Genomic DNA, 27,496 nt, shown 5'->3' on the forward strand with positions numbered 1-27,496 from the left:
CAATTATGGTGGTGGTCGATCGTTTCTCCAAGTACGCCCATTTCATCCCTCTCAGTCATCCTTTCTCAGCTCTTACGGTTGCTAAGGCTTTCTTACACAACATAGTTCGTTTACATGGCATTCCCTGATCAATTGTGTCTGATCGTGATAAAGTCTTTATGAGTTTCTTTTGGCATGAGCTTTTCACTTTACAAGGTTCAGAATTGCGTCGTAGTTCAGCTTACCATCCTCAGACGGATGGTCAATCGGAGGTGGTTAATCGCTGTTTAGAGACTTATTTGCGTTGTTTTGCGGCTGATTCTCCCTCTTGCTGGTCTTCTTGGTTATCTTGGGCGGAATACAGCTATAATACTTCCATTCACACTGATGCTGGTATGACACCTTTTAAGGTGGTTTATGGGCGCGATCCTCCTCCATTAATCCGCTATGAGTTTGGTTCTATGGCTAATGCTGATGTTGAAGTTGTTCTCCTTCAACGTGACGCTATACTTACTGAGCTACGTGCTCATCTACACCGTGCACAACAAAAGATGAAGGACTCGGCTGATGCAAGCCGGCGTGATGTGAATTTTGATGTCGGGGATTTGGTGTATGTGAGAGTGTGACCTTATCGCCAGCAGTCTTTAGCTTGCCGACTCAATGAAAAGCTTGCCCCTTGTTTTTATGGACCATTTGCTATTGTGGAAAGAATTAGTACTGTTGCTTATAAACTTCAACTTCCTCCAGATGCACGGATTCACCCAGTTTTTCATGACTCGCAGATCTGTTAATTCGATTTCTTGATTGACCTCTTCAATTGATTTTTGCCGTGTCTGAGAATTGTGTGTGAGATCTCCAGGACATATCACAACCAAGCTGCAGATCTGTTAATTCGATTTCTTGATTGACCTCTTCAATTGATTTGAGGCTCCTGCATTCCTCTCCTCTCATGATCACTAGCCACTCAAACGAGAATTAAGGTCGAGAAATTGATCTTCATTGCAAGATGCAGATCTTTCAACTGATTTGAGGCTCCTGCATTCCTCTGCTCTCCTGTCATGATCACGTGCCCCCAGAAAATGAAAAGAATAGAGGAGTGCAGTTGGCTTCTTCCAACTGCCAATTCTCGGATTCCTATAGAATGACAAATCCAAAATAACATATTAATCATTTGATATTTAGCAACTTCGGCTGACTTTTGAGATGTGAAGCTCAGTCATGGACCTTTATTTTGGAGGCAAAATAACACAAATGGTGGAAAGAGAATAAAACTAACCATATTCTTTATGGATCTCAAGAAAAAGAAAACCAAATTGAGTGGAAAGGCATGACAAAGAACAGGCAAGCAAATCGACAGGGTTGATGCCACCTTTAACTTTAAAGAGGTTTGCTATCATCTGCCCCCATATTTTTAAGGGAGAATGACTGTTCAGCCCACCTCAGAATTCTTAGCCCCACCGTACAGGTGGGATGAATCCTGACCATGGGTTGATGCCAAATCCACGGGTAGGATGCGGTTTATAGGGAGGCTATTACTGTAATTTCAGAATTCTGAAATGGGCTGCAGTGTACTTCTCCGTATTTTTAATACCTTCATTTCTGCCTATTAAAACCTAAGGACATTGAGGAAAAATTCTTTAGGAATTTCACAATGAATACTCTGCATAGTCTTCTATGCATTAATTGTAGTTGAAAAAAGAGAAGATGAATTTGCAGATTTGCAAAGGGAGATTTCACTTATTATTTTTCTCTGTTTCTTCAATATTTTCTTTTTGCACACAGAATGAAAGTGTTCCTATAGGTCTGTTGGCAGCCCAAGTAATAATACAGAAGTTTTATCTCTACAATGCGTAATAGTAACTTTGACCAAACGAAACATACTTTTACATCCAATAATGTATTATGCATAAAACCAACTGCAGATATGCTTCGAACATTTCAAATCTGATCCACCTGCACAAGCACATATGTAACCATGACAGACTGAAACACCAATTAACAAACTCTGAACTGATGGATTTTATACCCAAGATGTTTCAAGTTTTGTAGTGTGAGCTTGTGAAAAGGCTCAGAATATGGTAGACTTCTGCTCATTGACAGTTGGTGAGACACTTGAAGCATGGTTGGCCTAGAAGTCGGATTTGCATTTGTGCATGCCAAAGCAATTGTCACCACCAAAGCCAGCTCTAGTGCAATGAGACCAGTTGGAGGTAGTAGTCGCTGGTCCAATGCACTTTTGAGTTGCAGATCATATTCTTCACTTTGTAAGCATAAGAGGAGTTCACCAGGATGCTTTCCCATGATAATTTCTAATACTACAACCCCAAAGCTGTACACATCGCACTTTTCTGTCACCTTCATTGTAGTGGCAAGCTCTGCAGTACCATGATGAACACAAATTAATAGATAGTCTAATTAATAGCAGTGAAGACTGTTTAGATTACGTGTGAAGAATAAGAAAACTAACCTGGAGCCATATAGCCAAATGAGCCAGCTGGTGCACTCCAGTTAGACTCACCAACTCTTAGCAACCTTGATGCTCCAAAGTCTGAGATCTTTGGCTCGAAGTCTGAGTCCAACAAAATGTTATTCCCTGATATGTCCCTGTGCACGATGGGTAAAGAACAGTCATGGTGCAAATAAGACAAAGCATGTGCAACTCCTTTAATAAGCTTCAATCTCTTCTCCCAGTCCAGCATCCTTGCCTCTTCCTCCTCATGTAGGAAACGTCCCAAGCTACCCTTTTCAACATATTCATACAACAGGAACATGAAGCCCTTGTTTGAACAGAACCCATGAAGCTTTACAATGTTTCGGTGTCGAATTTCAGTTAAAGCATATATTTCAGAATGAAAATTCTTATTCCACTGGTTATCATGAAGTCTATCTTCATCAGATGTTGATGGGTGAAGGCGCTTTACCGCGAAAATATCTCCAGTTGGAAGAATTGCTTTGTAGACACTCCCTTGACCCCCTTTCCCTATGCAGTGTTTATCATTGAAATTTTCAGTGGCATTGACAATATCCTCAAATATTAATTTCTTGTTGTAATTCCACACTGAGAATGAAGTTGCACCCACTAAATCATAGTTTTCTTGAGATAGGTCTCTGGGTTTATAGTGGCAGATGAAGATTTTAAACAAAATGGGTAGAAATATGGCAAGAGAAGCAAGAGGTACAGTTATAACAATGATCAATTTCTTCTGCCTATTTTTTGTGCTTTCACTTCTATTAGTCTTGCTGCCACAAGGAGCCAAACCTTGCACTTTTTCACCGCACAAATCCATGTTACCTGCCAATTCCTTGGAAGAAGCTTCCCGAAAGGCCTTAACATTTGGAAGTGGACCCTGAAGCTGGTTATTTGATATATCGACAACTTGAAGGCCTACCAAATCTTGCAGGGCAGAAGGTATTAAACCTGAGAGCCTATTGTTAGAAAGATTCAAATATTCTAGTGAGATTAGACTCCCAAGCTGTGGTGGTATGCTTCCTGTGAGAACATTTTGACTGAGGTCAAGTGCAGTCTGTAAAAACACTAGATTCCCAATCTCGTGTGGGATATCCCCAATTAATTTGTTTCCATTGAGATTTAAGGATATTAGTTCTCGGCAATCTCCCATTTCCCCTGGTATTGATCCACTTAAACTGTTGTGTGATAAGTCCAAATTTTTCAGATTTGGCAACCTTCCAATCTCAACTGGGACCTGTCCTGAAAGCAGATTGTTGCTCAGGTTTAGCATGTATACAAGAGAAGTTGAATGGAAAATCTCCGCAGGAATTTCTCCTGTTAGTTGATTTGAAGAGAGGTCGAGCTCTTGCATGTTTTTCAACCTCATTATCTCCAAGGGAATTTTGCCTGATATCATATTACCAGATATACGGAAAAATGATAGACTTGCACAATCTCCCCAGTTCTTTGATAAAATACCAGACAGCCGATTATCACCCATATCAAAGTGTTGGAGATCTGGGTATACCCCAAATGCATTGGTGATGTCTCCGTCAAGAAGGTTCTGTTCAAGACGGACTCTGGTTAATCCTGTGCAGTTTTTAAGGCTTTGGGGTATTGGTCCAACAAAATTGTTTCCATTAGCTGTGAAGCGTTTGAGCTGTCCTCCTCTGCAGATTTGCGGAGGGACCTTGCCTGAGAAGTTGTTGTAGGATAAGGTTGCGACTTCGAGTGAATTGGGGCCAAAATCTTCAGGTATACTACCAGAGAAGTTGTTACTGTAAACATGAAAGGCAACCAAGTTTTTCAAGTGGGTTATGGAAGAAGGCAAGGTTCCTTGCAGTTTATTTGTATTCAAATCAAGATGATTTAGGCTTTCAATATTGCCAATTTCATGGGGAAGGAACCCAGTGAGCTGGTTATTGGAGAGACTTAGGTTGACAAGCACAGATAAATTTCCTATGCTGGAAGGAATTAAACCAGTAATCAAGTTTCCATTCAAGTTAAGGAACTTCAAGTTCAACAAGTTCCCAATCTCCCGAGGTATGGAACCTAATAACTGGTTACTGAACAGGTACAAGTACTCGAGCTTATGGAGAGACCCAATTTCAGGAGGGATTATTCCAGTCAAGTTGTTGGTATCAAGTTGCAAAGAAATGAGTTTTATCCAATTAGAGAGAAAATACGGATGGATTGCACCGGATAGTTGACTTCCAGATATTCGAAGATAAAGAATTTGATTTAGGGAGGCCATTGAAGGGGGCAAGGGCCCTGCAAGGTTATTTTCTGACAGTTCAAGGAAAGTAAGGTTGGTGCAAAAGCCAAGCTCATCTGGGATACTGGAATTCAAGCCTGCTTTCTGTAGATTTAGTTCCTGAAGCATGGTGAGCTTTCCTATAGAAGATGGTATTGACCCATGAAATTGATTTTCCTGCAGTTCAAGAATTCTGAGGTTGGACAAAAGGCCAATATCTGTTGGAATTGTACCATTTAGTTTATTTTTTCCTACCCTCAGCTCTTGAAGTTCATCTAGCTTCATGGTTTCCATGGGAATTGGCCCTTCAAATTGATTGTTGGTGAGGTTCAAGATTTTAAGATTCTTAAGACTAGTCATAAGTTGAATAGGTATCGGACCTGCAATTTGATTATTTGACAGGTCCAGAAAAATGAGCTTTGAACATTCAAAAATGAATGGGGGAACATCTGGTTTCAGCTGGTTATAATCAAGCCGGAGTTCAGTTAATGATAACATGGGCTTAAACCGAATTGGGTCTGGATTCTCTAGGTAAATGTTTCCCCCAAGATGAAGATGCCATACCTTTTGTAGCTTGCTAATCTGATATGGAACTGGACCTGTGAATGAATTGTTCTGGAGGCGAAGAACTTGTAACTCCAGGAGGTTTCCAATCTCTGACGGAATAGCTTCTGTAAAATTATTACTGCCGAGATCAAGAAAAACAAGTTTTGCAAGTAATCCAATTTGACTTGGAACTGCCCCAATAAGCTTGTTGAGGTTGAGATTGAGAGAGCTGAGATTGGGGAAAGCAGAGAAGTTGAATTTGTAGAGAGTGCCACCAAGTCCTGAGTTGGCAAGATTTATCTCAACAATGTCCCCTGCTTTATTGCACTGAATTCCAGTCCAGTTGCAAGGATTGCTTGTGCGACTGGTGAGGGACCATGAAGTGAGAGAGTGAGAGCTTAAACTGTCCTTCCATTTCACCAAAGCTTCTGCTTCATCCTGAGCATGAGCTTCCAGGAAAACACAAGACAGAATGAGAAAGTAGAGAGTGATATGCAATGTTTCTCTCATGGCTGCAGCTCTACTGATTTGCAGTGTTTAGCCTTGCCCTGGTTCAATGTGAATGAACAATGAAAAGCAAAGTAGAATAAGGCAATATCAAAGCAATTCAATTTAGTCATCTGGATTAATTAAAATGGATACTGATTTGCATGATTTGACTATTCTCTTTGAGTCTAAATGTTATTTTTTAAGCTAATCATTTTGAATCTTTTGCTCTTAATTAAACCTGTATATCATTTTCATTTTGTGCCTGTAAATTTCAGTGAAATTGCTTTTGCTGAAACCCTTTGTATCTCTTTCAATCGGGGACCCAGAAAGTTTGCAACATCGTTGATGTGAAATGTGAACACCACAACTCTCTCTCATGACAACAAACTGCTTAATTTTGACTATGCTTTTTCGGTCTAAACATTATTTCTTTTTACTAGTCATTTTGAATTTTTGAAGCTGAAACCTCTACAGCTTTTCAATTTGTGCCTGTAAATTTCAGTGAATTGAAGTTGCTGTTGCTGAAACCCTTTGTGTTTCTTTCGATGGGAGAACTTGAATCTTCGATGCCATACAAGTCAAATTTACCCTAATTTTTATTAATTTAAATTTTATTTAAAATAATTACATAAATAAAGATTTATAATAAGCCTATAGCCTAACCTGGCCCATGACCACCCCTAATTAAGAATATCATAAGCCTGCAATTTATATATCTCTATTTCCATCATAATTTCAACCCGATATATGAAATTTCACTCGGTCAGATCCTTCCAACTCTTGGTGTGTCAATTGATCACATTATTTGTATCTTACGTAAGTTTTATGACTATTTCCTGTCATCCTTTGCATTTATTAGTTCTCAAAGACCTTGACCTTGAATATAATTCCCTCCACCAGTTTCAAAGCTTTTGAAAATTGAACACATTGCACCAAACCAAACGAAAGTTTTATGGTTGTCACTGAAAGGTGCCATCACTAACTTAAATGCATCAAAATTGAATTGAAGGGTGTCATACAATTTGGATATACACAACTATGGCATATGTTGGATTCAGATGTCAGCCTCAGCCCATGAAGGGAAGAAAAGGCCCTCCCGGCCCATAAGATAAATTAACCAGGTAAGACTGGCCACGTCATCCCTACCTGTGTGTGTGGATGTATGTGTATAGATGACTTACAAAAACTTTCTCCTTGACTAACTTGATGGAAAGATAAGAAGACTTCACAGGATTACAGAAAATACATTTCGGCAAAATACGACCAGCAGCAGCCATGGTAGGAAAAATTTTATGCTGCTCAACAAATCTCATCTTGTTTCAAAGGAGACCCGATTTTATCCTCACAATAAAATTGGTTCTCACACCGTTCTCAGCCATGTATTAACAACTTCTCAGTCCTTGTATATTTTCATTCATGCAAAGATGTTTCCAATGCACTACTCAAAGGGTTGTGAAGACAAAATCCAGATGATCAATTGGAAGGCTTCAACAGAAAACTACTGTGATCATGTCATGTGGATCAATGGCTAGCTCATGTTTCAGATATGAAACTGATAAGAACAGATATTATGATTTACCAAAAAAGAATAAAGATAAGAACAGATATTACACTTGATCTTAGCCAAAAGGCGAAGAGAGGTATAGTTCGATCTGACTCCTCACCTTCATTTTAGAGTTGCATACTTGCAACTATACCATTGCAAGCAGCCATTATTAATTGCTTCATATGGTTGTTTATGGCCCATCTAGGCCATCCATTTGAGATTGGCTGGAATTCAATGCTGCACCGTGCACATCCACCCCTAGTGGGTGATGACTGAGTGTATATCCTAATTTGTGATAGTGGGGGTATGCATGCCTTCATCCAAAGTTCAGATCGGCTACCCAAAAGACACTATCAACCGCACAGAAAGAACATCTCAGTTGTCATCATATATGGGATTAGTTGGTTCTAGGTTCTCTTAAATTTCATCCCTAACTTAGATCTAAAGCCCACATAGATTCATTTTAGGTCCAAATTTTCCTAATTTAGGTGGGGTTAGTTGGGTTTGGGTTGGGCCCTCCCATCTCATCTGCCAGCCCAAATCTGAATCCATGCCTGGAATTCCGTAGAACTAGAGACCTCTATTCACAACTTCAAATCCTTAAAATGGATAACCCATTAGTGAGTGTGGACCAGCAGTTCCAAATTCCAATTAATTGTGGCTGAATCCCATATCGGGAGAAAGAAGAGAACTCCACTCCCCATGAATTCTATATAAGATTCTTTTACGTTTTAACTCATTCACGCAGCCGCGCGGTGAGTACACAGCGAACTATTCTTTCGCCTTTTACTAAAGAATACCGTGTACTCGCCGCATTCAGCGGCATACGCCTATTTTTGGAGGGCTTTTCCATCTTTTGGAATGCCCCAACAATTCTTTACTCCCAAGGTTTTACTTCAGTTTGACTTGATGTGGGGGGTTTTGGTTTTGGATGTCCGGTTTCTCTCTTCTCTGCATTTCATTCTCTTTGTCCTGTGTTCTTGGTTACAAGTGGAAAACTTATCCACCAAATTCACAAATGTGCAAACAGAAACTTCTCACCTCATGGTTTTTTTGCAGTCTTCTATTTTAGTGAGGCCGGAACTTTAAAAACTGGCAAAAGAAAAACGTCTAGTTTTTGATCTTCACCATTTGACTCTCTTTGTGGTTTATCTCTTTGAGCAGGTCTCTCTAATGAGATCATGTTTATGCAAATTTTGACATGTAGGATCCAAGAACACACACCTTTCTATATGGCAACTTCCAATCCTAGACCAAGTGCTGTAGTCTGCAGGCATTCAAATTCTTTACTTTTGATATGGGTTTTGGTTTGAGTTTTTAATGCAACTGACAGACTGAACAATAGCAGCTCTGGCCAACCAAAACATTAATTCGTTTGAGTTTTGGCTGAATTTAACAATGAGAATGCCAGCTTTTATTGTTCAACTAATTGGTAGTTTACTTTTGTCGATTATAAGTAGTCATAAAATGCAAGTTGTTTTCATGATTATCCACATTAAATACAAACAAACAGAACATCTCAGTGACTCATTTCCTTATTGTCTTTCAATTTCTGTTTACTATTTTTGAGTTCCAAAATTCATCTCAGGTTAGATGGTCTCATTTTCTCATTATTTTGTTTACCTGGGTTGCAATTGTTATCCTTTTCTGGATGATATCAGGCCTCTTGGATTGTTATTTTAGATATGTTACATTACATGACTTTGGTGACATTAACTTTCTCTACTAATGGATACTGTACAGCTTACTTCTGGATCTTCATGAACATACGTGTAACTGAAAACAGGTAGGATTTCTTTTGCAGGTATTTTTTTCTAATATATTTTGTTTAAATACGAAAAGAGAAGTGATTAGATCCATGTCTCCTGTATAAACTAACCAAGGGTACATTAGGATCTAAGTCATATCATCAAAAAAGAGTTTTTGAATCCATATTAAGTCTTTAAGACTCATGCTTTATCAGAAAAATTTCAACGTGCCAATGTTCCTCCATTGAGCTATGGGTTGAAATAGAAAATGAGATTGTAAGCAAGAGATGGATGGGTAGACTAAGGACATGCCAGATTCGTATGAACAGCATGGGGAAATTGGAATTCACCAACCCAATACTCCTTTGGATGAACCCAAACTAAACTAATTGGTTGTTCTGTGTAACAACCACAGAACATTGAGTCATGGATGACTGCTACAATTTCCACACCCATCTAAACTCTAAAGATATTAATGCTAAAAAGGGTTTAACCCATTGAAAGGAAAGAACATAACTGGAGAAGATGCTTGCTAGAGTAGTATTTGTAGTACAGGTGTCTGTCGAAGAATATTCTACCAGGAACCAACTAGATGAAGTACAACGTTCTTTATTCTAGTTTGGAGGGTGTAAGACATTTTTCATATGTTAATAAAGGAGATGAGCTAAACTCTGAGAAAATAAATAAGGAAATAAGTTCATGGATATTTTTGATGGTTTGGAGGAAGCAATGCATTGACCTTTTCACTATTGACAGAATTCTTCTCTTCCTCTATATTACTTCTTATACCTCCCTCTCTTATTTGTTTCTTTCCTATCTTTTACCAATGTGGGACTTGAAAACATAACAGAATGTTATTAGACTGCTAAGACATGCCAACTCTCGTGTCACATCTTCTGCTGCAGCCATATCCGATATGAGAGCTTCTTTCAGGTTGTTTTGCCATTGGACTCTCTTTGTGGTTTAGCCATTTGTCGTACACAAGAACGATCTTCCAATGTGTCAGTTTCCAATCCAAGATTCATGTGTAGTGTGCAGGCTCAAAGCATATGGTTTTGGTTATTTGAGTTTTTAATGCAATTGACAACACTGAACAATGGCAGCTCTATCCAACAGAAACATGAAACGGCTTTTTGTTTTCGCTGAGTTTAACAATGAAAATTACAGCTTTTTGGTAATTCGCTTCTGTCGATTATAAGCCTTCAAATAGATGCTATTTGGTAACTGTATGTTGTTTCTATGATTATCCATATTAAATACAGTAAGAACACCTCAGTGACCCGTTCCCTTATTGTCTTCCCATTCTTTAATTTCTGTTTTCTAAATTGAGTTCCGAAGTTCATCTCAGGTCAGGTGGTGTCATTTTTTCAATATTTTGGTTAACTGGGCTGCAATTGTTTTCTTTTGATAGGTTGTGTCAGGCCTTTGGATTATTTTTTCAGCTCTGTTATACTACAGGAATTACTAATGGGTACTGTCACCACTATCAACTCACAGCTTTCTTTTGGATCTTCATAAACATGAGTGCAACTTAAAAAACCTATAGGATTTCTTTTTCTGTAGAAAGTAGCCAAGGATTCATTAGGATCCCATTCATAAAAAGTTTTTGATCCCCCCTCAAGTTGCACCCCTAATTTTAAGTTTCTAACTGAGAAAATCTCGATTACAGCTGATATGATTGATTGTATTTATCAGCCTTCAACCTCAAAAAGCAGGGCAATAGAATTCTGTAGAAAGTCGGTCCAGATGAGGCAATGTCTAGGGGGAGCAGCACTGATCTCCTCCAGCAAGAAATGACTAGGCTCTATTGCTCCAATGCGTCAAAGTGTAAGAATGGGGCAAACTCCAGACCTTCAAAACAGAGCCCAAACTTCACCAACTAGAGACTGAGATGGAGGAGCCGAGGAGGTAGCCTAAGAGCATTTCTGATTTCATGATTACCTTGATGATTTCTACAGACATAATTCCTACTCCAGTTGAATGAGAAGAGACCACCGCATCAACATTTAATTTAACTTGACCAACTGGGGGTGGAGTCCAGTAAGGACCAACACAGTGGTTGAGTTGATGGCGTGAGGCATCCAAATCATTTTGGGCTTTCAACACAGGACAGATGATTGGAACCGATTCCAAAGATATGATAGCCTTAATGCTTCAGAAATTCAACAGCATGAGTCTGTTGAAGACGAATGACTTCCAAGTCCTTAGAGAACAAAGGAAGTCTGAATTAAGGCTAACTGCATCTTCACAAGTAGGTCATCACAATATAGAACAAATTAACACAGTAAAACTTGAACAAGGATGCATTGGGTAGGGGCCGCGCGAACGCGTACCCCCGCTCTCACAAATTATGACGTACACTCTCCCACTTGGGGAGATGTTAAGCTGGCACCCCTCCTCAGTGCAATGGAGGTCGCCCACCTAGGCCATGGGCCTTCTTGATCACCCATTGACCCCGTCCAGGTAAGTATGTTCTTCTCTTACTCTCTATTCTTTCTTATATCTCTCTCTCTTATTTGTTTCTCCCCTATCTTACCGATGTGGGACTTCAAACAAAACAGAACGTTAGACTAATCAGAAATGCTCATTTGCTCATTCTCCTGTCATACCATCTGATGCCTTCAAATACATATGAGAGCTTCGTTCAGGCACTAGTATTACTTATTTCCAATGACGTTGGCCATGATCAGATAAATATGAACCATTTCATTTCGATTTTGTATTTAATTTTTTAATGAATAAATTTCTTTGACCGTCCAATAAAATCACATCCATACCCCCAATGCTCGAAAAAATGGAACACATGGCAAATATAATTAGAGTTAGAGGGTTCAAAACTTTGCCTCCAATAATGTTTTTTATTTACCTGATTTTTGTCGACCTCCTTTTGTGGAATTCGTAGTTGTGGGGCATGATAATGGTACAAGTGGCAAGTTATGCAGTAGATTATCTATCAGTAATGGTGTTGTATTTTTTTTTTTTCTTTTGAGTCAGTAATGGTGTGGTGCTGTATATGATCGTGTCTTTTTCGACCTGTGTATTTTCTTCTTTTTTTTCTTTTTACTCTCCATTTCTTCTTCCCCACAAAACAAATTTGGACTAGGGCAGAAAGCTTACATTTGAGAAGTTATGGCTGGCCAACTCTGCGATTTAATTTGCTTGAATTGACACTTAGGGGGTGTTCTTTTTTTGGATTTTGAGAGGGGGAAAGTTGGTCAATGGGTTCCATTGACCAAGAATCCAATGTTTTTTTTATTAGATTTATGTGGGGACCAGGGAAAGTTTATTTTCCTGAGTATCACTTACTCGGGTAGATGATACCCATTTCTTAGGTGGGTAAATAACTTTCTCACCCATGGGGAAAATTGCTAACACTTGAATGGGATAAAAACGCTCCTTTTAATAATGTATTTTTATGGATAAAATGGTCATTACCTTATTTAACATGGATAAATACACTTACCCGAGTAAAGATTTCCCATAAAAAACTTATCCAGATAATTATATTTATACCCAGATAAGTAATTTACCGAAAAACGAACCAGGCCTTGAATGAATTCTTGAGATTTCTATGCATAATGTGATACAAAATTAAGATCTATATGTAGAAGGGTCCACAATTATTAGTTTTCTTTATTCAGTTTTCTGAATGTGTTTTTGTTGTTTCTATCCAATTTTTCCTCCTGAGTGGGGGTATCAGTCCACTCTACGGGATCAAAATCTGATGTTATGGCAATTATAGGTTTTATTGTCACGAGTTGTTTGGGCCCAAATAATGGCAGTCTTAATTCTCTGCTTCTGGCTTGGGTGCTTTATTCTTTTGGAGCTAGCCTAGCCTGTTTTCTCGGGGCAACTGTTACTACTTTCCCACTGGTGGATATTATGCTGACAGCCCTATTGGTGAGTGTGCCTTGGTCGCTATCATCTCATTCACCTTGGGTTGGTATTTGACAACAGATTCAGTAAGGACTAAGACTACTCTATCATCTCATTCACTTTGGGTCCCGATTTATTTTATCTCAAAGACCCTGTTTTGCATTGCATGACAGGTAGGCTTGTATCTTTGTGCTAAAATGCAAGTGTGTTCCAAACAGAATGAATAAACTCTATTTGAAAGAAAAGAAAATTATGTTGACACAAGACAGGCTTGGGTTCTCATACAGATTATGTTTAAAAGAAAAGAATGAACCCTCGTAGTAGTCCACTACTTTTAGGGAAAATTTCCAACCTTTAGGCCAAGTGTCAATTTCTATTTCTAAAACATGACCCGAACTTTTAATTTGCGATGATCCAATACCCAATATTAACTCACCGTCAGTCAGAACAATCACGTGATATCAAGTGCGGTTTAAACATTTTCCTAATACTAAAACTAACCCTTATGAAAAATTCAGATCATTTGACCATTTTTCCTTCCTACTCCCCTAATTTCCTTTCTCTTTAATCTGGATTGAAACAATGATAGTGGAGAACGTTTTACCCGGCGTTTTACTCGGAGAGAGGAGACTTCCTCCTGATCTTGAGTAGAGCAACATGAAGTCAATGACATACAATCATCCAAATGACGATGCATCAACTCCTCCAAACCCCACTGGAACTCCGCATGAGCATCGTTGCTCTCCTGCTTCTGTTGCCGCATAATGTGGGCTTGGTTGCTAAAGGAGAAATTTGACATGTCGTCGTTTCTGCTTTGCAAGGTGGGACACCCAACTGCAAGGCCCTTGCGGACACTATTCACTCTCCCTTTCCACTCTCGCCATCGCCGCTGCGAGTTGCAGCATCGGCGGCGGCGAATCCAAAACAACCCCCATCTTCGGTCTTCCTCTCCCTATCTCTTTCTTTCTTTCTTCTTCCTCCTCCTCCAGCTCCCTCTATTTCGCTTTTAATAGTAACCACCACTGCAACCTCGGGCAGCGGCGGTTTCTCCGCCCGCCCGCACTCCCTCTCTTTCTTCTTTCCACTTCTTCTTTCTTCTTCTTCTTCTTCATGGAAAGCCCCCTGATTAGCCGTTTCTTCCCTGTGAACGAGTAGACGCGACAGCGGCGTTTCATCACCGCTGCACCCTGCAACTCGTCACAGCAGTGGCATATTGGAGCGCAGCCAGTCTCAGTGTTGGACTCTCTCTCTTTTCTCTGTTTCACACAACTGCCGTCGATCACCGCCATTACCACCGCGACCGAACCCCTGATGATCTCACATGGCAACACATCCCTATTTTTACTGTTGAAGTTGATTCCCTCATCTGTTTGAGGAATTAGAAGCAGCACAAGAAGCTACCCCAACTGTCCTCTCTATTCGAAGCAGATCTCCTTTCAGATCTGATTAATTCGCGTTCGCTCTCCTCATCGCTTGTTCACATGTCGAATAAATTGAATTCGGCTGGGTTTCTCTTTGTAGCAATCGATTTCACTCTCAAGCCAAAATCCCAATCTAGGTAACGCCTGTTCTTCTGCTGCTTCTTAGTTTTGTCGTGTGATCGAAAAATTTTCTGCACCTGCAGCTGGGAGGATAGAGACCGGACTGATTCAGCACCAGTAACTCTCGGTACCAGCCCAGATTTGATTGTTCGTTGTTTGTTATAAAAGGTTTTCTTGTTTATACAGAAAATCTTCATATTGATCGTTTGAATTATCGATGAAGGAATGGATGAATGCAAAGTAATGTATCTCTGAAACTCTGCTCCTCCAAAGGCGTACAACTTTACAGAGCAATCTGAAGCTCTGAAGGAAGAATGCAAAAGAACGTACCTCTGAAGCTCTGCTCTTCCTCCACACAACCAGAAAACTAGAAGCCCTTACTTTACAGGACAATCTACCTATAATAAGCCAAGATTTTCTTCAGGTCAGAGGTTATAAATAGGGAAATTTCCGGTGTTGCATTCAGCATCGATTTCAACATTTTCGGCGTCGCAATCGCTTGACATCACCAGCAGAAAGTGGGTGAACGGTTCCCACTTTCAAAGAAAGCATTATAACTGGGGTCATTTTTGCCATTTCGAAAATTAAGTGAGTAATTATGTCTTTTTGTATTTTGATTGACAATGAGTTAACACGATGTCGCAAATTAAAAGTTTGGGTATTACATTGTGCATTTTAAAGTTTGGATACGGCACTCGATCTAAAAGTACAGGGTATCTATTAAAAATTTTCCTTTACTTTTATACCGCTTCCATATGACAAGTTTCAGCCAATAGGCCTTTGCCACATGGCAAAGACCTTTTTCCCACAGCTCAATCAAGTATTACTTTAAGCTCAAGCCATTGTACGGCCCATTACAGTACAATGTTTTGACCCTAGACCGGGAATTTAATATCCACATGGCTTATGGACCTTTGGTGTTTGGACTTTGGAGTTTGGGCTCAACTTTTGTTAACCCACACAGAGGACAAGATGACATGGCTGGGTCCTTACAATACCAACTTTGGGCTGTGGGCTGGGCTTGCATGTTTCAACACACATGGTGTTCTGTTATAGGATGCCATACGGTTTGATCCAATCAATGGCCCAGGTAATTGCTCAAAATTGCTTACAAATTATAGAGCCATGAAACCTCTATTCGTATAGTGATGATTATTAATCAAAAGAAAACAACAGGCCAACAGAACCAACTCCAGAACAAAAGAGAAATATTATTTTTTTTTTTAATTTTCAAAAGTCTAATCATGACCATCGATAGCTTTGGGAGAGACTAGGGCCATGTTTGGGACTTGGGAGTGCTTAAAAATAAGTGTTTATTTGAGTCATTAATTATTTATTTGTATTTGGGAAATAAATCTGAAATAAGTGCTTATTTTAAAAATAATGGCTCATTTTTTAAGCCCAAATTTCCAGCTTTCTTAAGTGTTTATACAATATGCATTTATTCATTCTTTTTCTTTCAAAACTATCCCTAGTTGAATTTAAAGCATCACTTATAAAATTATTATCCCTAATTGAATTTTATAAAAGTACTTTTATGAAATCACTTTTATCAAAAGAACTTTTATAAAAGTGCTTTCGTAAAAGTGCTTTCATAAAAGTACTTTTATAAAAGTATTTTTATAAAAGTGCTTTCATAAAAGTAATTCAATAAAAATGCTTTCAAAGGGTATATTTTGAAAGTTTGAAAGAAAATAAGGGCAACATAGTCACAAATGCTTATTTAAGTGCTTATTAGAGAAAAAGACTACCAAACACCCAATATAAAATAAGTGAGCACTTAGAAAAAGTTGGGTGCTAAATGCAAATAAGTGCTTATTCGAATAAGCACTTGATTTTAAGCATTTATTTTTAACTTTAGAAATCACAAACATGACCTAGAGTTGACAAAAAACTATTTATCTAAAACCATCTCAGAGTGCTTCCCAATCCTTCAATGCAACGATACTTCTTGGTAGCTAGAGAGTAGACTAGAAGATTGCTGCTCACCCACTAATCCTCATCATTTCTGGATATTGTAGAGAAATATGGGCAAGATCCCCTATATATCTTCATTAGGAATAAGCCATTGCTTAACAAACCCACCAGAAAGTACTAATCATCAGACCATGTCACTTGAGTTCTGTAACTGTTTTGGCACTGCAAATTATACTCCACCAGAAAGTTCTTTCACATTCAACCAATGCCAAAGAACCCCTTATCTCCATTGGACTAAAATTTTTAATAAAACATGGTAATGGTATAGAGGGAGGGAACTTTATACTCTGAAACTTTTTATGGTCTAAATAAACACGGTGATAACAGAATTGCAACTAGAGGGTCTAGTTCTGCTGATCCAATGAAGGGCCCCATCTAAGAAGAATATGCCTTCCAACCAACTGCTATAACCAACACCATGAGGAGTTTCCAATTCTCTCCATGAGGTTTCATCAAGAGTATTGAACTTATACATGTCCTTAGTCCTATCTGTGCCTACATAATGCACTCAGAGGACCTTATACTTCTTTTCTCTATAGAATTGATGTGGAAACCAATTTTGGGAGGACATGTCTCCTGGAGTTCTGATTCAGGAAATAGCACACATTCTTTTATAATTGAGTTATAAGTGGAGGTTATCTCCATTGAGTTAAATGGAAGGATGCAGAGCAAACCATTGCAAGAACCGTACGTCAATTACTAACTCTTTGTTCTTGAACCACTGCATGAATTGCATCAGAAGCTACATCCCCTTCCATTTAAATGATGATGGGCCTCTGCTTGTGTTTTCTTCCACTGATCTATTCCTTTATCGAATAGGATGATGCGCCTCAGCCTGGTGTTTGCTTCCATTGATCTATTCCTATTGAATAGGATGATGCGCCTTAGCCTGGTGTTTTCTTGTCAGCTCCATCCAATGAGGATCCATTATTAATCGCACTAGCCTTTACAATCGAGCTTGCATCTGATGATAGACTCAATTTGAAGCCTGGATAAGATCTCCCATATGATTTTGGGGGAGAGATGATCAACAATTGTCTTGCTTCCTTCATTATCTATTTCTTTAGTCCCTCTTTTTAGGTAGGTCACTCTCATGGTCTTTGACTAAGGAACCACCCTTTGTCTGTACATTAATTCTTTCTTCTTACCTAGTGTAATTAACCTCATAGTTGACCTATAAAGACACAAAAGACTAAATGGTGACGCCAGTCCCTTGGTCCTTGTAGATCCACTTGTTTCATTTCCATAACTTGGGTCCTTATCCTCCTTCAGAATGGTGACGATGAACTGGTCAACTACTGTGTCTCCTATGAGTTTGTGTTGTGTAGATTGAGATCCCAGGAAACACCCTTAACAAGGAAATACTTATGAAGCAAAAGAAAGCTATAGTGATCCATTATGACAACAAATCTGCCATTGTAATGACAAAGAACATGCTTTCATAGTAGAACAAAGCCTATTACTCTCAAACATCATTTCATTCGAGATGCAATTGAAGATGGAAAAGTGAAACTTGTATCATTAGGACACCAAGAGCAGCACATTAAGGGGAAGAATGTTATAATTAATGTGCTGGGTCAATAAAATAAGTATTTTTTACTTTTTGTCAACATGTAAAAAAGTTAACTTTAGTTGTGTATTTGATTGTTTATTTAACTAGGGTTAGTTGTAAGAAGCATGTAGAAGAAGCTTTTACCAAGTTTGCACAAGAAGCCACTAGAATGTAAATACATAAGGAGATTTTGCAGCCCTTTTCTTGTTTTGCTCTTGCTTTCAGCTTTACTTGAATTTAATGCATGCATCTAAAACCGTTGTTTTAGAATAGTTTTTTCCTTGTATTTGCACCCATAGGAAGCTGACAGTTATATTATTGTTTCATTGCAATATGGTGTTTTTACTTTTGTTGACATGTAAACAAGCATTAGCCATGTCTGATAACTAGATATCCAAGTAGAGAAGACAATTTAACATGCCTCTTTCCTTCTTCTAGTCATGCTTCACTAGGATCTAAATGCTGTGTTATGAATAAAGCATCCTACCAACTACGAGCAGCCACACAAGGAATCTCATTAAAGTTATATTATTATTTCATTGTAATAGGTTGTGTCTGCTTTTGTTGGCATGTAATGATGTAAAAAAGGGCCTACCTATGGCTGATAACTAAAGTGATCTGAGTATAAGAGACAATATAACATATGTCTTCTTTTTCCTTCTTCAGATCATGCTTCACTAGGATTTGTTATGACGAAAAGAACATCCTACCAACTATGTGAGCCAAATAGTCTCGTTAAGGTTATGTTTGGTTTGAAGGAAAAGGTAGGGGAACCATTACAAACCTTGTACAGATTTCCCTACTTTTCCTTTCCTTTCTATAACTTTTCCTTCAAACCAAATATGGCCTAAAGTTATTATTATTTCATTGTAATAGGTTGTGTCTACTTTTATTGACATGTAAATAAGGGTTGTGGTTGAAAACTAAAGAGATCCAAGTATAGAAGACAATATGTCATACCTCTTATTAGTTTAATGGGTTCTTCAGTATTGGAGTTTCAAAGATTAGAAGAATGGAAAATGATAAAGAAGATACGCCAGGATTTCAAGGATAGAATTTTAGTCATGGGTCCATAATAGATTGTGTTATAACATAGTCTAATTAAATTTGAAATTTCTCTACATCTGTAAATTTCTTATTTTGTATAGATAGAACCCCAAATCCCCCGGACACATTGATTACGCGATGATGATATCAAGAGATTTATTCATTCACATTTTGGCCTCTTTCATCTTTATGGTATCATAAGATCTAAGTGAGAAATGATGTGATTGACCACTATTCTTATACCAAAATTCCCATACCCCATTAATTCAATGTGGGTAACTTATTATCCATACACCTTAACTAATCCAATTATTTGATTTGGGAAACATAAATGTTGACTTTGATAGAAAGCCAAGACTTATAAGGCTTCATCAAAGGAGAGATCACTACTTCAAAGATGTAAATTTTAAGCTCTACAAGCACTGATGCTAATGGAGAAAAGGAGATATCGAGCTAATCATTTTGTTACGAGGATGGATTATGGCACGTTACCAGAAGACACTACTGATGTGGAGAACTCCCTTGATCAGAATGCACTTGCTCAAGACTCAAAAGAGAGAGAGAGAGAGAGAGAGAGTTTCAATGCAACTGCTACAAAAGATAGCTCTCATACGAAAAGGTATTCTCTCAATGAATATTTGTGAAACTAAAAGTATAATTTCAGGGTGTTCTTTATTGCTAAACAAAGTTTGGGGGTTAACTATTACCACCCTTTAAAGTCTAAATATAGGATTGCAATTTGTAATTTATCCTTTCTTTTGTTGAGATTAAGATGAGGATAAAAAATTTTAATTGTTGCATTATATCTATTGTTCGAATAATCTATAATATACTAGATAATCTGTCTCCTATTTCTTTTTAAATATCTATGGGCTAGTTTATAGAGTGTAGCTTGGTAGGCTTTATATATATTTTTAGAGAAGAGAGGTGTTATAAAAGAAATTCACTTCTAGGTTGGGTTCTTTGAAAATAAAATCTCTAGCATGGTTGAGTGCCCGTGATTATGATATAACTTGAATCATTTATATATACGGTGCATGTTTCATGATTTATTTTCTAGTATTTAATCCTATTTCCGAATCCCCCATAGGATTGTATTTCTTTTTTCTTTTTGGACATAGCACAACAAATGAACCACACATTAATAACTCTCCTCCAAAGTCGGTGGTAGACGGTACCAGGATTCAAATCCTCCCTCATCTCCATTAGGACACCCCAATTAATGTACCAGCTGAGTCGCCACTCGCCATTTAGTTGGTACATGATGCATGTTTACATGCTCAAATTTCTGCTTAAAAATGGGCCAATGTGTTTAGACATTGGATTTGGACAAACAGGTCTAGAATAATTTTCTCTTCGTGCGTGTTGAGATGATCAAAACATGGAGAAACAAGCGTGCTCAGCAAGAGGCTATCATTGGACATGATATCTTATTGCCTTGTGTTTCTCTTTTCTTTTAAGCAAGGGATAAGGCTAGGTTGGAATCTTATTGCTACAGCATTTTGGTAAGACATACTAGGGGTGAAACACACAATATTGGATTAGCATTTTCAACCAAATAGTTTAATATCACCGGCTGAAGCAAAATAGATTACATTTCAGCCATTTTGTATTAGATGACTTCTATCTACTATAACTGTACTCCCAACACTCTCTTGTGCCCTCCTAGGATGTAGATAAAATTTAAAACATGACATGAACTGCTTTATGATTAGGGTGTAGCAGTATCCAAATTTAAATTATGTATTTCATTTTCATTATCAATAAAGATAATTCTTGTTTATTATACATATCTTTTTATTTTGATTAATAAAAAAATCATAAATGTGTCTATTTTTTTTATATTTTAAAAATTTTATTACCTAACTATGACTTCATATGTTGATCAATTTCATCCGGATGGTTGAATTGCTTAGCCACCACTTAATAAAAAAATGTTTTGTTTTTGAGTTAGATTTTAAAATATACGGATTTATATTGTTAAAACTATTGACATATATTTAATTATTAGCATTTATCAGTGAAAAATAACTTAAACATAGGATTTAATAAGAGAAAATGGGAATTAATATCTTAAGTATAAGACTTAATGAGATGGGATTAAATGAGGTGAAAAATAATAATTGGAGTTATATTTTCAACACTTACAATTACAGGTGAACTAAATACACAAATATGGGCATTTTAATAGCTATTAAAGCTGTAATACAATAACTTTTATATCATTTCTCAAACAAAGAAATAGAGGGTAATTTTAGTTTGAAAAACCTTTCACTCTACATCCACACTTTTATATATAGTACATATTTAATTAATAAAGAATAATGAAAGAAATTTATTTGCTAGAATGCAAAGAGTCCAGAGGTCCCTAATAAAATGTAAGCATGCCAGCCTTTCCAATAAATTGAAGGCATCACATCAAATTATCAAGTGCTAGCTGGTGTGTTTGCATTTCATTGGGAGTTACATTTAACATTTTACAAAAAAATGATTTCTACTTTAATTTGACACCAATGGCAAAAACAATAAGCTAGTTACTTGTTGCATTCTCTCCCGTAATGTTATGATTAACAATTCTATGTTTAATATGTTCAAATCAAGCTAGTAGAAGTGCAAGTAAAGATATTAGAGAATGTACAATGAGACAAATAGTCAAAAGACAACAGTAACAAGACACATTACGTTAAAAACACCTCAATATGAGGGTAAAAGTCACAAGACCATAATTATAAATCTTACACTGTTAACAAAACAAATGGGGTACAACATTCATTCTAACAAAACCAAAGTTATTCACAACAAGAGATATAAAGTTGTTGGATAAAAACTATCTTCCTTTTTTAAAAATAGATTATAAGAGAAAATAGATAAATCTCACCCAATAAGATGGAAAACCAAAGATGAATTGTGGAATATTGAGGCTAAGATAAATTCTTCTACTCTTGCAAAAAGGATTATCTTCCCGATACCTTTCCTCTTTCAAAGAGATTGGCAACTACATATGAAATGACAAGAAACTCCCTCACTAGTTATCTCCCACAACGAAAAGAAATTTATAGAGCGTGTTTGATTTTGAATTTTGAGATGGGGGAAAGTTGGTTTTTCAAATTTATATGGTGACGAGGGAAAGTTAATTTTTCTGGGTATCACTTATCCAAGAAAGTGATAATATACCCATCTCGCAGGTGCATAATAAATAACTTTCCCTCTTTGGAAAAGTTGCCAACCGTTGGATTGGACAAAAAAATTCTTTTTATAGTTAAAATGGTCATCTTATTTACCTAGAAAGTTAAATAACTGTTTCTTTTGCGATAAAATATAGGGTAAAATACAAAAACCTCCCCTGAACTTTCTTACAATCATAAAAACCTCCCCTATAGTTTCACTTTAGCAAAAATCTCCCTGCTACTTTTAAAAAAAAATTAACAAAAACCTCCTTTCCGTCAATAATCATAACCGAAAATGTTAAACCGATGATTAAATCTTTGTAAATACCTATTTTATCCTTTCCAAATACGCCTTGACGATTTCCATCTGTTGGAACATTCCGCCATTGATCATCATATAGTCTCTCAATGCACTATAGTTGCCTCCGAATGCTTCCAGCCGAGTCCATAGATAAACGCCTTGTGCCTGTGCAAGCACCATTATTCCCTCGGCCTCTTTCTTCTTTGCATACAGTTCTGCGTCTGCAACATGTTGGCGAGTGTAAAAACTTGCCTCTGCAATTGCTTTCTATGCCTCGGCCTCTTTCTACTTCTCATATAGTACTGTAGATGTAGAAGTACAAACAAATATATATTTAGACGTTAATTCCTCAGAAATCGCAGAAATTTCATCAAGAACAGTTAAATTTATTTAGAAAAAAAAAAAAAAAACAGAAAGAACATGACTGGATTGATCGGCAATGCTCCATACCCGGGTTTCATACTCCATGCTGGCCTTACTCAGTAGCTCGACTTCTCTATGTGGGTCAATGCGTTCATCCTCTCAACTTCTCTCTGCAACTCAGCCTCTCGGATGGTCACCGCCTTTGCTGACTCCATTTCCACCATCTGAGCTTGCCGAGTCCACCCCGCTTTCTTTGCCGCCAACTCCACGTTGGCCTCTGCAACATCAGCCTCCTTCTAGTTCTCATATATCCTCACATCTGTCTTCACCTTAATCTCTTCCTTCTTCCCTTCTCCTTGCCTTTGGGTTGATATGATCCTTGTCTGCCCTTCATGAAGCTTTGCTCCGATCTCACCTTTCATCTTGGCCTCAGCCACATCGATCTGAGCCTAGTTGGCATCCTCCATCTGGGTCTTTTGGCCAAGGTACGAGAAGTACTCAAGACCAAGCACGTCAACCAGTTGCTTAACGCTTGGCGTTGTAGATCAGAAGGCCGAACTGGTTGATTTCCAGTTGAACTTTCTCGAACACTTTTTGCTTGAATTCCTTGGTTCCTCTGAAGATTTCCTCCATGGTCATCGATACTGCTAGAACTGGAGTCTTACCCTCGATGATCCCTTGATTAAGCTCCTTAACGTGGCTAGAGAGATGGGATTAAAATTGTGGTTTTAGCCATTTATGACTTCCCAGTTATATGTGCAGTATTTCCTTTTTCAGTCAGTTTGTTTTCCTCTATAAGCCATGGCAATTTCTCTTCTGTAGGGATTGAAATTGATGATGAAGAACTTACCCGTTTTGTGGAACATGTGGACAAAGATAATAATGGAATTATAACATTTGAAGAATGGTGAGATTTTCTTCTACTCTATCCCCATGAGGCTACTATTGAGAATATTTATCATTACCTGGAGAGGGTATATGCATGCCTTGTAGATACTGGGGAGCAGGCTGTTATTCCAGAAGGCATCGGCAAGCATGTCCATGCAAGCAGATATTTAATAGCAGGAGGTGTTATAGGAGCAACATCCCGTACTGCGACAGCTCCACTTGATCGCTTAAAGGTGGTTTTGCAAGTCTAGACAATACGTGCTTGCATTATGCCTGCCATAAAGGACATATGGCGGAAAGGTGGTTTCTGGGATTTTTCCGAGGGGATGGATTAAAAGTTTTGAAGGTTGCACCTGAAAGTGCTATAAGGTTTTACACTTATGAAATGCTGAATAATTTGATTGTCAATGATAAAGGGGAAGAAAAGGATGATATTGGTACTTTCGGCCTTGTTGCTAGTGGTATTGCAGTATTGGGATATCTAGGAGAGTAGAGTTGTTAGGACTTGGGATGTGAGAGAGAGTAGACTAGGTAAGATAGGATGGTAGCAAATGATAAATGCTCAATTTGGGAAAATGGGAACTTGTATTGAGTTGTTCTCAAATGTACAAGTTTAGATCTATTTATAGTAGAGCCAAGTAGGTGGAGCAAAGCCAACCAACCTTTTAGACATCTCTCTCTAGAATTTTACCTTTCTTAGAAATCATCATCTTCTAGACCCAAATACATTCTAGAAGTTAGAACCTCTAGAAAGTGTATTACTTTTTCTAGAGACTTAGAGATTTAAATTCTAGAGTGCTAATTAATTCTAGAAGTTTGAACTTCTAGGAAACTTCTAGAAAACTTATGGAAAGTGGATTATTTTTTTAACACTTCTCCTTAATGCACTTTCTTGTAACTCCTAGTTGCTCCCATGACAACTCAAACTTTGAACGCGGTAATGCCTTTGTGTAAATGTTTGCTAATTGTTCTTCAGACTTGTAGTGCTTGAGCTCAATTTCTCCTTTGCTAGTTGCCTCTCGTAAAAAGTGATACTTGATTGCAATGTGTTTCGTCCTGTTGTGGTATACTGCATTTTTTTCCATGGTATAGTAGACTTGTTGTCGCAATAGATCGTTGTCAGTTCCTTTTGCCTCTCACCCATGTCTTCAAGTATTCTTCTTAGCCATATAGCTTGACTTGTTGTTATTGCCATTGCTATGTATTCAACTTCTGCTGATGATTGTGCTACTGTGGCTTGCTTCTTTGATGCCCAAGAGAATATTACAGATCCTTGTGAGAAGGCATAGCCTGAGGTACTCTTCATGTCATCCACTGATCCTGCCCAATCACTGTCAGTGTAGCCGATGAATCTTGAGTTAGAAGTGGATTTGTGCCCTACAAGTATCTTAGTATCCTTTTTGTTGCTCCATAGTGAACTTAACTTGGGCTTTGCATGAACCTTGAGAGTAAACTTGTTGCATACATAATGTTTGGCCGCATAGTTGTGAGATAGAGTAAACTCCCAATAAGGCTTCTATAGATTGAGGCATCAGCCTTCTTTGAACCATCTTCTTTCTTGAACCTCTCATTTGTAACGAGTGGTGTAGCGACCGTCTTGCATCCTTCCATCTTAAACTTCTTCAATAGATTATCTATATACTTCTTCTATGATATAAAGATACCTTCTTCTTCTTGTTTGATCTCGATGCCAACAAAGTAGTGCATTAACCCGAGATCACTCATCTTTAACGTCTTCATCATATCTTCTTTGAACTCCTTGATTATTGTCTCATTGTTTCCTATATAGATGAGATCATCTACGTATAAAGAAATAATGAGAGTGTTAGAGTTACCTTGGGTCTTGATGTATAGAGTAGGCTCACTTTGACTCCTTCTGAATCCTTGATTGATGAAGTAACCATCAATCTGACTGTACCATACTCGTGGTACTTGCTTTAGGCCATAGAGAGCTTTCTTCAATCTTAGTACCTTGTCTTTTCATCCTTTTACTGTGAACCCTTAAGGTTGCTCTACATATATTTCTTCCTCGAGCACTCCATTCAGAAACGCCGACTTGACATCGAGTTGATTGATCTTCCACTTCTTCTATGCTGCTAATGCTACGAGTGCTCTTATAGTGTCCAAACATGCCATCGGAACAAAGATTTCATTGTAGTCTATCCCAGGCAATTGTGCATAGCCTTTGGCGACTAGCCTCGCCTTGTGCTTTTGTATTGAGCCATCAAAGTTGAGCTTTGTCTTGTAGACCCACTTGACTCCAATCACTTCTTTGTCTTGATGACGATCCACTAATTCCCATGTCTTGTTTTTCTCAATCATTGCGATTTCTTCTTTCATCGTGTTTACCCATACTTCTTGTTTTGCTATTGCTTCAAAGCTTTCAGGCTCCATAGTTACAAAGTTGCATATCTCATATATCTCACTGAGTGGCCTTGTCCTTCTTAGTGGCAATTCTGGAGATGACTCTTCTTGTTTTTATAATTCTATTGTAGCTAATGATGGAGTTAATGGCGATGTTGTAGATTGAGGACTTTTTGTTCCTTCTTCTCCTTCATTACTGAGTAGCCTTAATCTTTGTATTTTTGGTACCATGATGCTATGTTTCTCCACTTTTTCTTCGTTCTAGTTTCATGTAGCATTCTCATCAAACTCCACATCTCGACTAATAATTAGTTTATTGCTCTTTAGGCTATAAATTCTTTAGTCTTTTGATTGCGTATTGTATCCCATGAATATTCTCTTCTCTATCTTCTCTTCTAGCTTGTGCCTTTTTTCTACTGGAATATGAACATAGCAAATGCATCCAAAAACTCTTAAGTGTTGTGCTGACGGCTTCCTTTCGCTCCAAGCTTCTATAGGAGTCTTGTTTTCTACTGCTCTTGTTGGACATCTGTTAAGTAGATAGACTGCAGTATATACTGTTTCTGCCCAAAACATCTTAGGCATACCTTGTTCCAATAGTATTAATCTTGCCATTTGCATCACTATTCTGTTCTTCCTTTTTGAAACTCCATTCTGCTCTAGGACGTAGTCGACGATCAACTAATGCTCCAAGCCTTCATCTTTGCAAAACTTGTCAAACTCATTTGAAGTATATTCTTTTCCCCTATCACTTCTGATCACTTTTATGCTTTGGTTGCTTTGTTTTTCAACGAGATTCTTAAATCTTTTAAAAATCTTAAAGACTTCTGACCTTTCACATGTAAAATAAACCCAAGTCATTCTTGTAAAATCATCAATGAAGAGAATAAAGTACTTGCTTTGTTCGAAGGATGTCGTTCTCATTGGTCCACAAACATTTGTATGTACGAGCTCCAGGATTGCCTTGGCTCTCCATGCACCACTTGATGGGAACAATTTTCGATGTTGCTTACCAAGCAAGCATCCTTCGCATATGTCGTTCATCACTTGAATGGATGACAGATCCTTCATCATGTCTTTTTGATGGAGTACTTTTAGCCCGTGCAAATTGAAGTGGCCAAATCTTCGATGCCAAAGACATGATTCATCTTCCTGAGCCTTCATCGTCGTCTCAGTGTATTGCCATATGATTGAAAACTTCCTTTGGTGCTGCATCTTTACCTTAGCAATCTTCAAGCTTTTATTTTTTTTGTCGTATATCGTGCATGAGTCTCCTTTGAAGAGTAGAGAATATCCTCTTTCTACCATTTTCCCAACACTTAATAGATTTGTCTCTAGTATTGGGACTAACATCACATCTTGTATGAGTTGTATCCTATTCCTTGTCTTAATAGTGATAGTTCATTTAC

General features: G+C 37.9%; 1 protein-coding gene, 2 non-coding genes and 1 pseudogene across 3 annotated transcripts; 1 reads left to right on the top strand and 3 right to left on the bottom strand.

The window, feature by feature from the left end:
* Positions 1-1,743: 1,743 nt before the first annotated feature.
* On the bottom strand, positions 1,744-5,875 carry LOC148792175 (uncharacterized). Its single transcript, XM_088902942.1, has 2 exons — positions 2,447-5,875; positions 1,744-2,354 (listed from the first exon to the last, which is right to left on the bottom strand). Exons 1-2 carry the CDS (start codon positions 5,736-5,738, stop codon positions 1,975-1,977), a joined length of 3,672 nt encoding a protein of 1,223 aa, XP_088759068.1. The 5' UTR covers positions 5,739-5,875; the 3' UTR covers positions 1,744-1,974.
* Positions 5,876-7,197: 1,322 nt separating this feature from the next.
* Positions 7,198-7,361, bottom strand: LOC148792176 (U2 spliceosomal RNA; annotated as a pseudogene).
* Positions 7,362-8,009: 648 nt separating this feature from the next.
* LOC148792177 (U5 spliceosomal RNA) lies at positions 8,010-8,128 on the top strand. Its single transcript, XR_016070980.1, has one exon. It is a non-coding gene; the product is annotated as a U5 spliceosomal RNA (small nuclear RNA).
* Positions 8,129-11,322: 3,194 nt separating this feature from the next.
* On the bottom strand, positions 11,323-11,482 carry LOC148792178 (U1 spliceosomal RNA). The gene has a single exon (XR_016075267.1). It is a non-coding gene; the product is annotated as a U1 spliceosomal RNA (small nuclear RNA).
* Between the last annotated feature and the right edge of the window lie 16,014 nt (positions 11,483-27,496).

Source organism: Nelumbo nucifera, chromosome 4, assembly GCF_055504915.1.
Source record: "Nelumbo nucifera cultivar China Antique chromosome 4, China Antique-T2T, whole genome shotgun sequence".
In the NCBI taxonomy this organism is placed as follows: domain Eukaryota; kingdom Viridiplantae; phylum Streptophyta; class Magnoliopsida; order Proteales; family Nelumbonaceae; genus Nelumbo; species Nelumbo nucifera.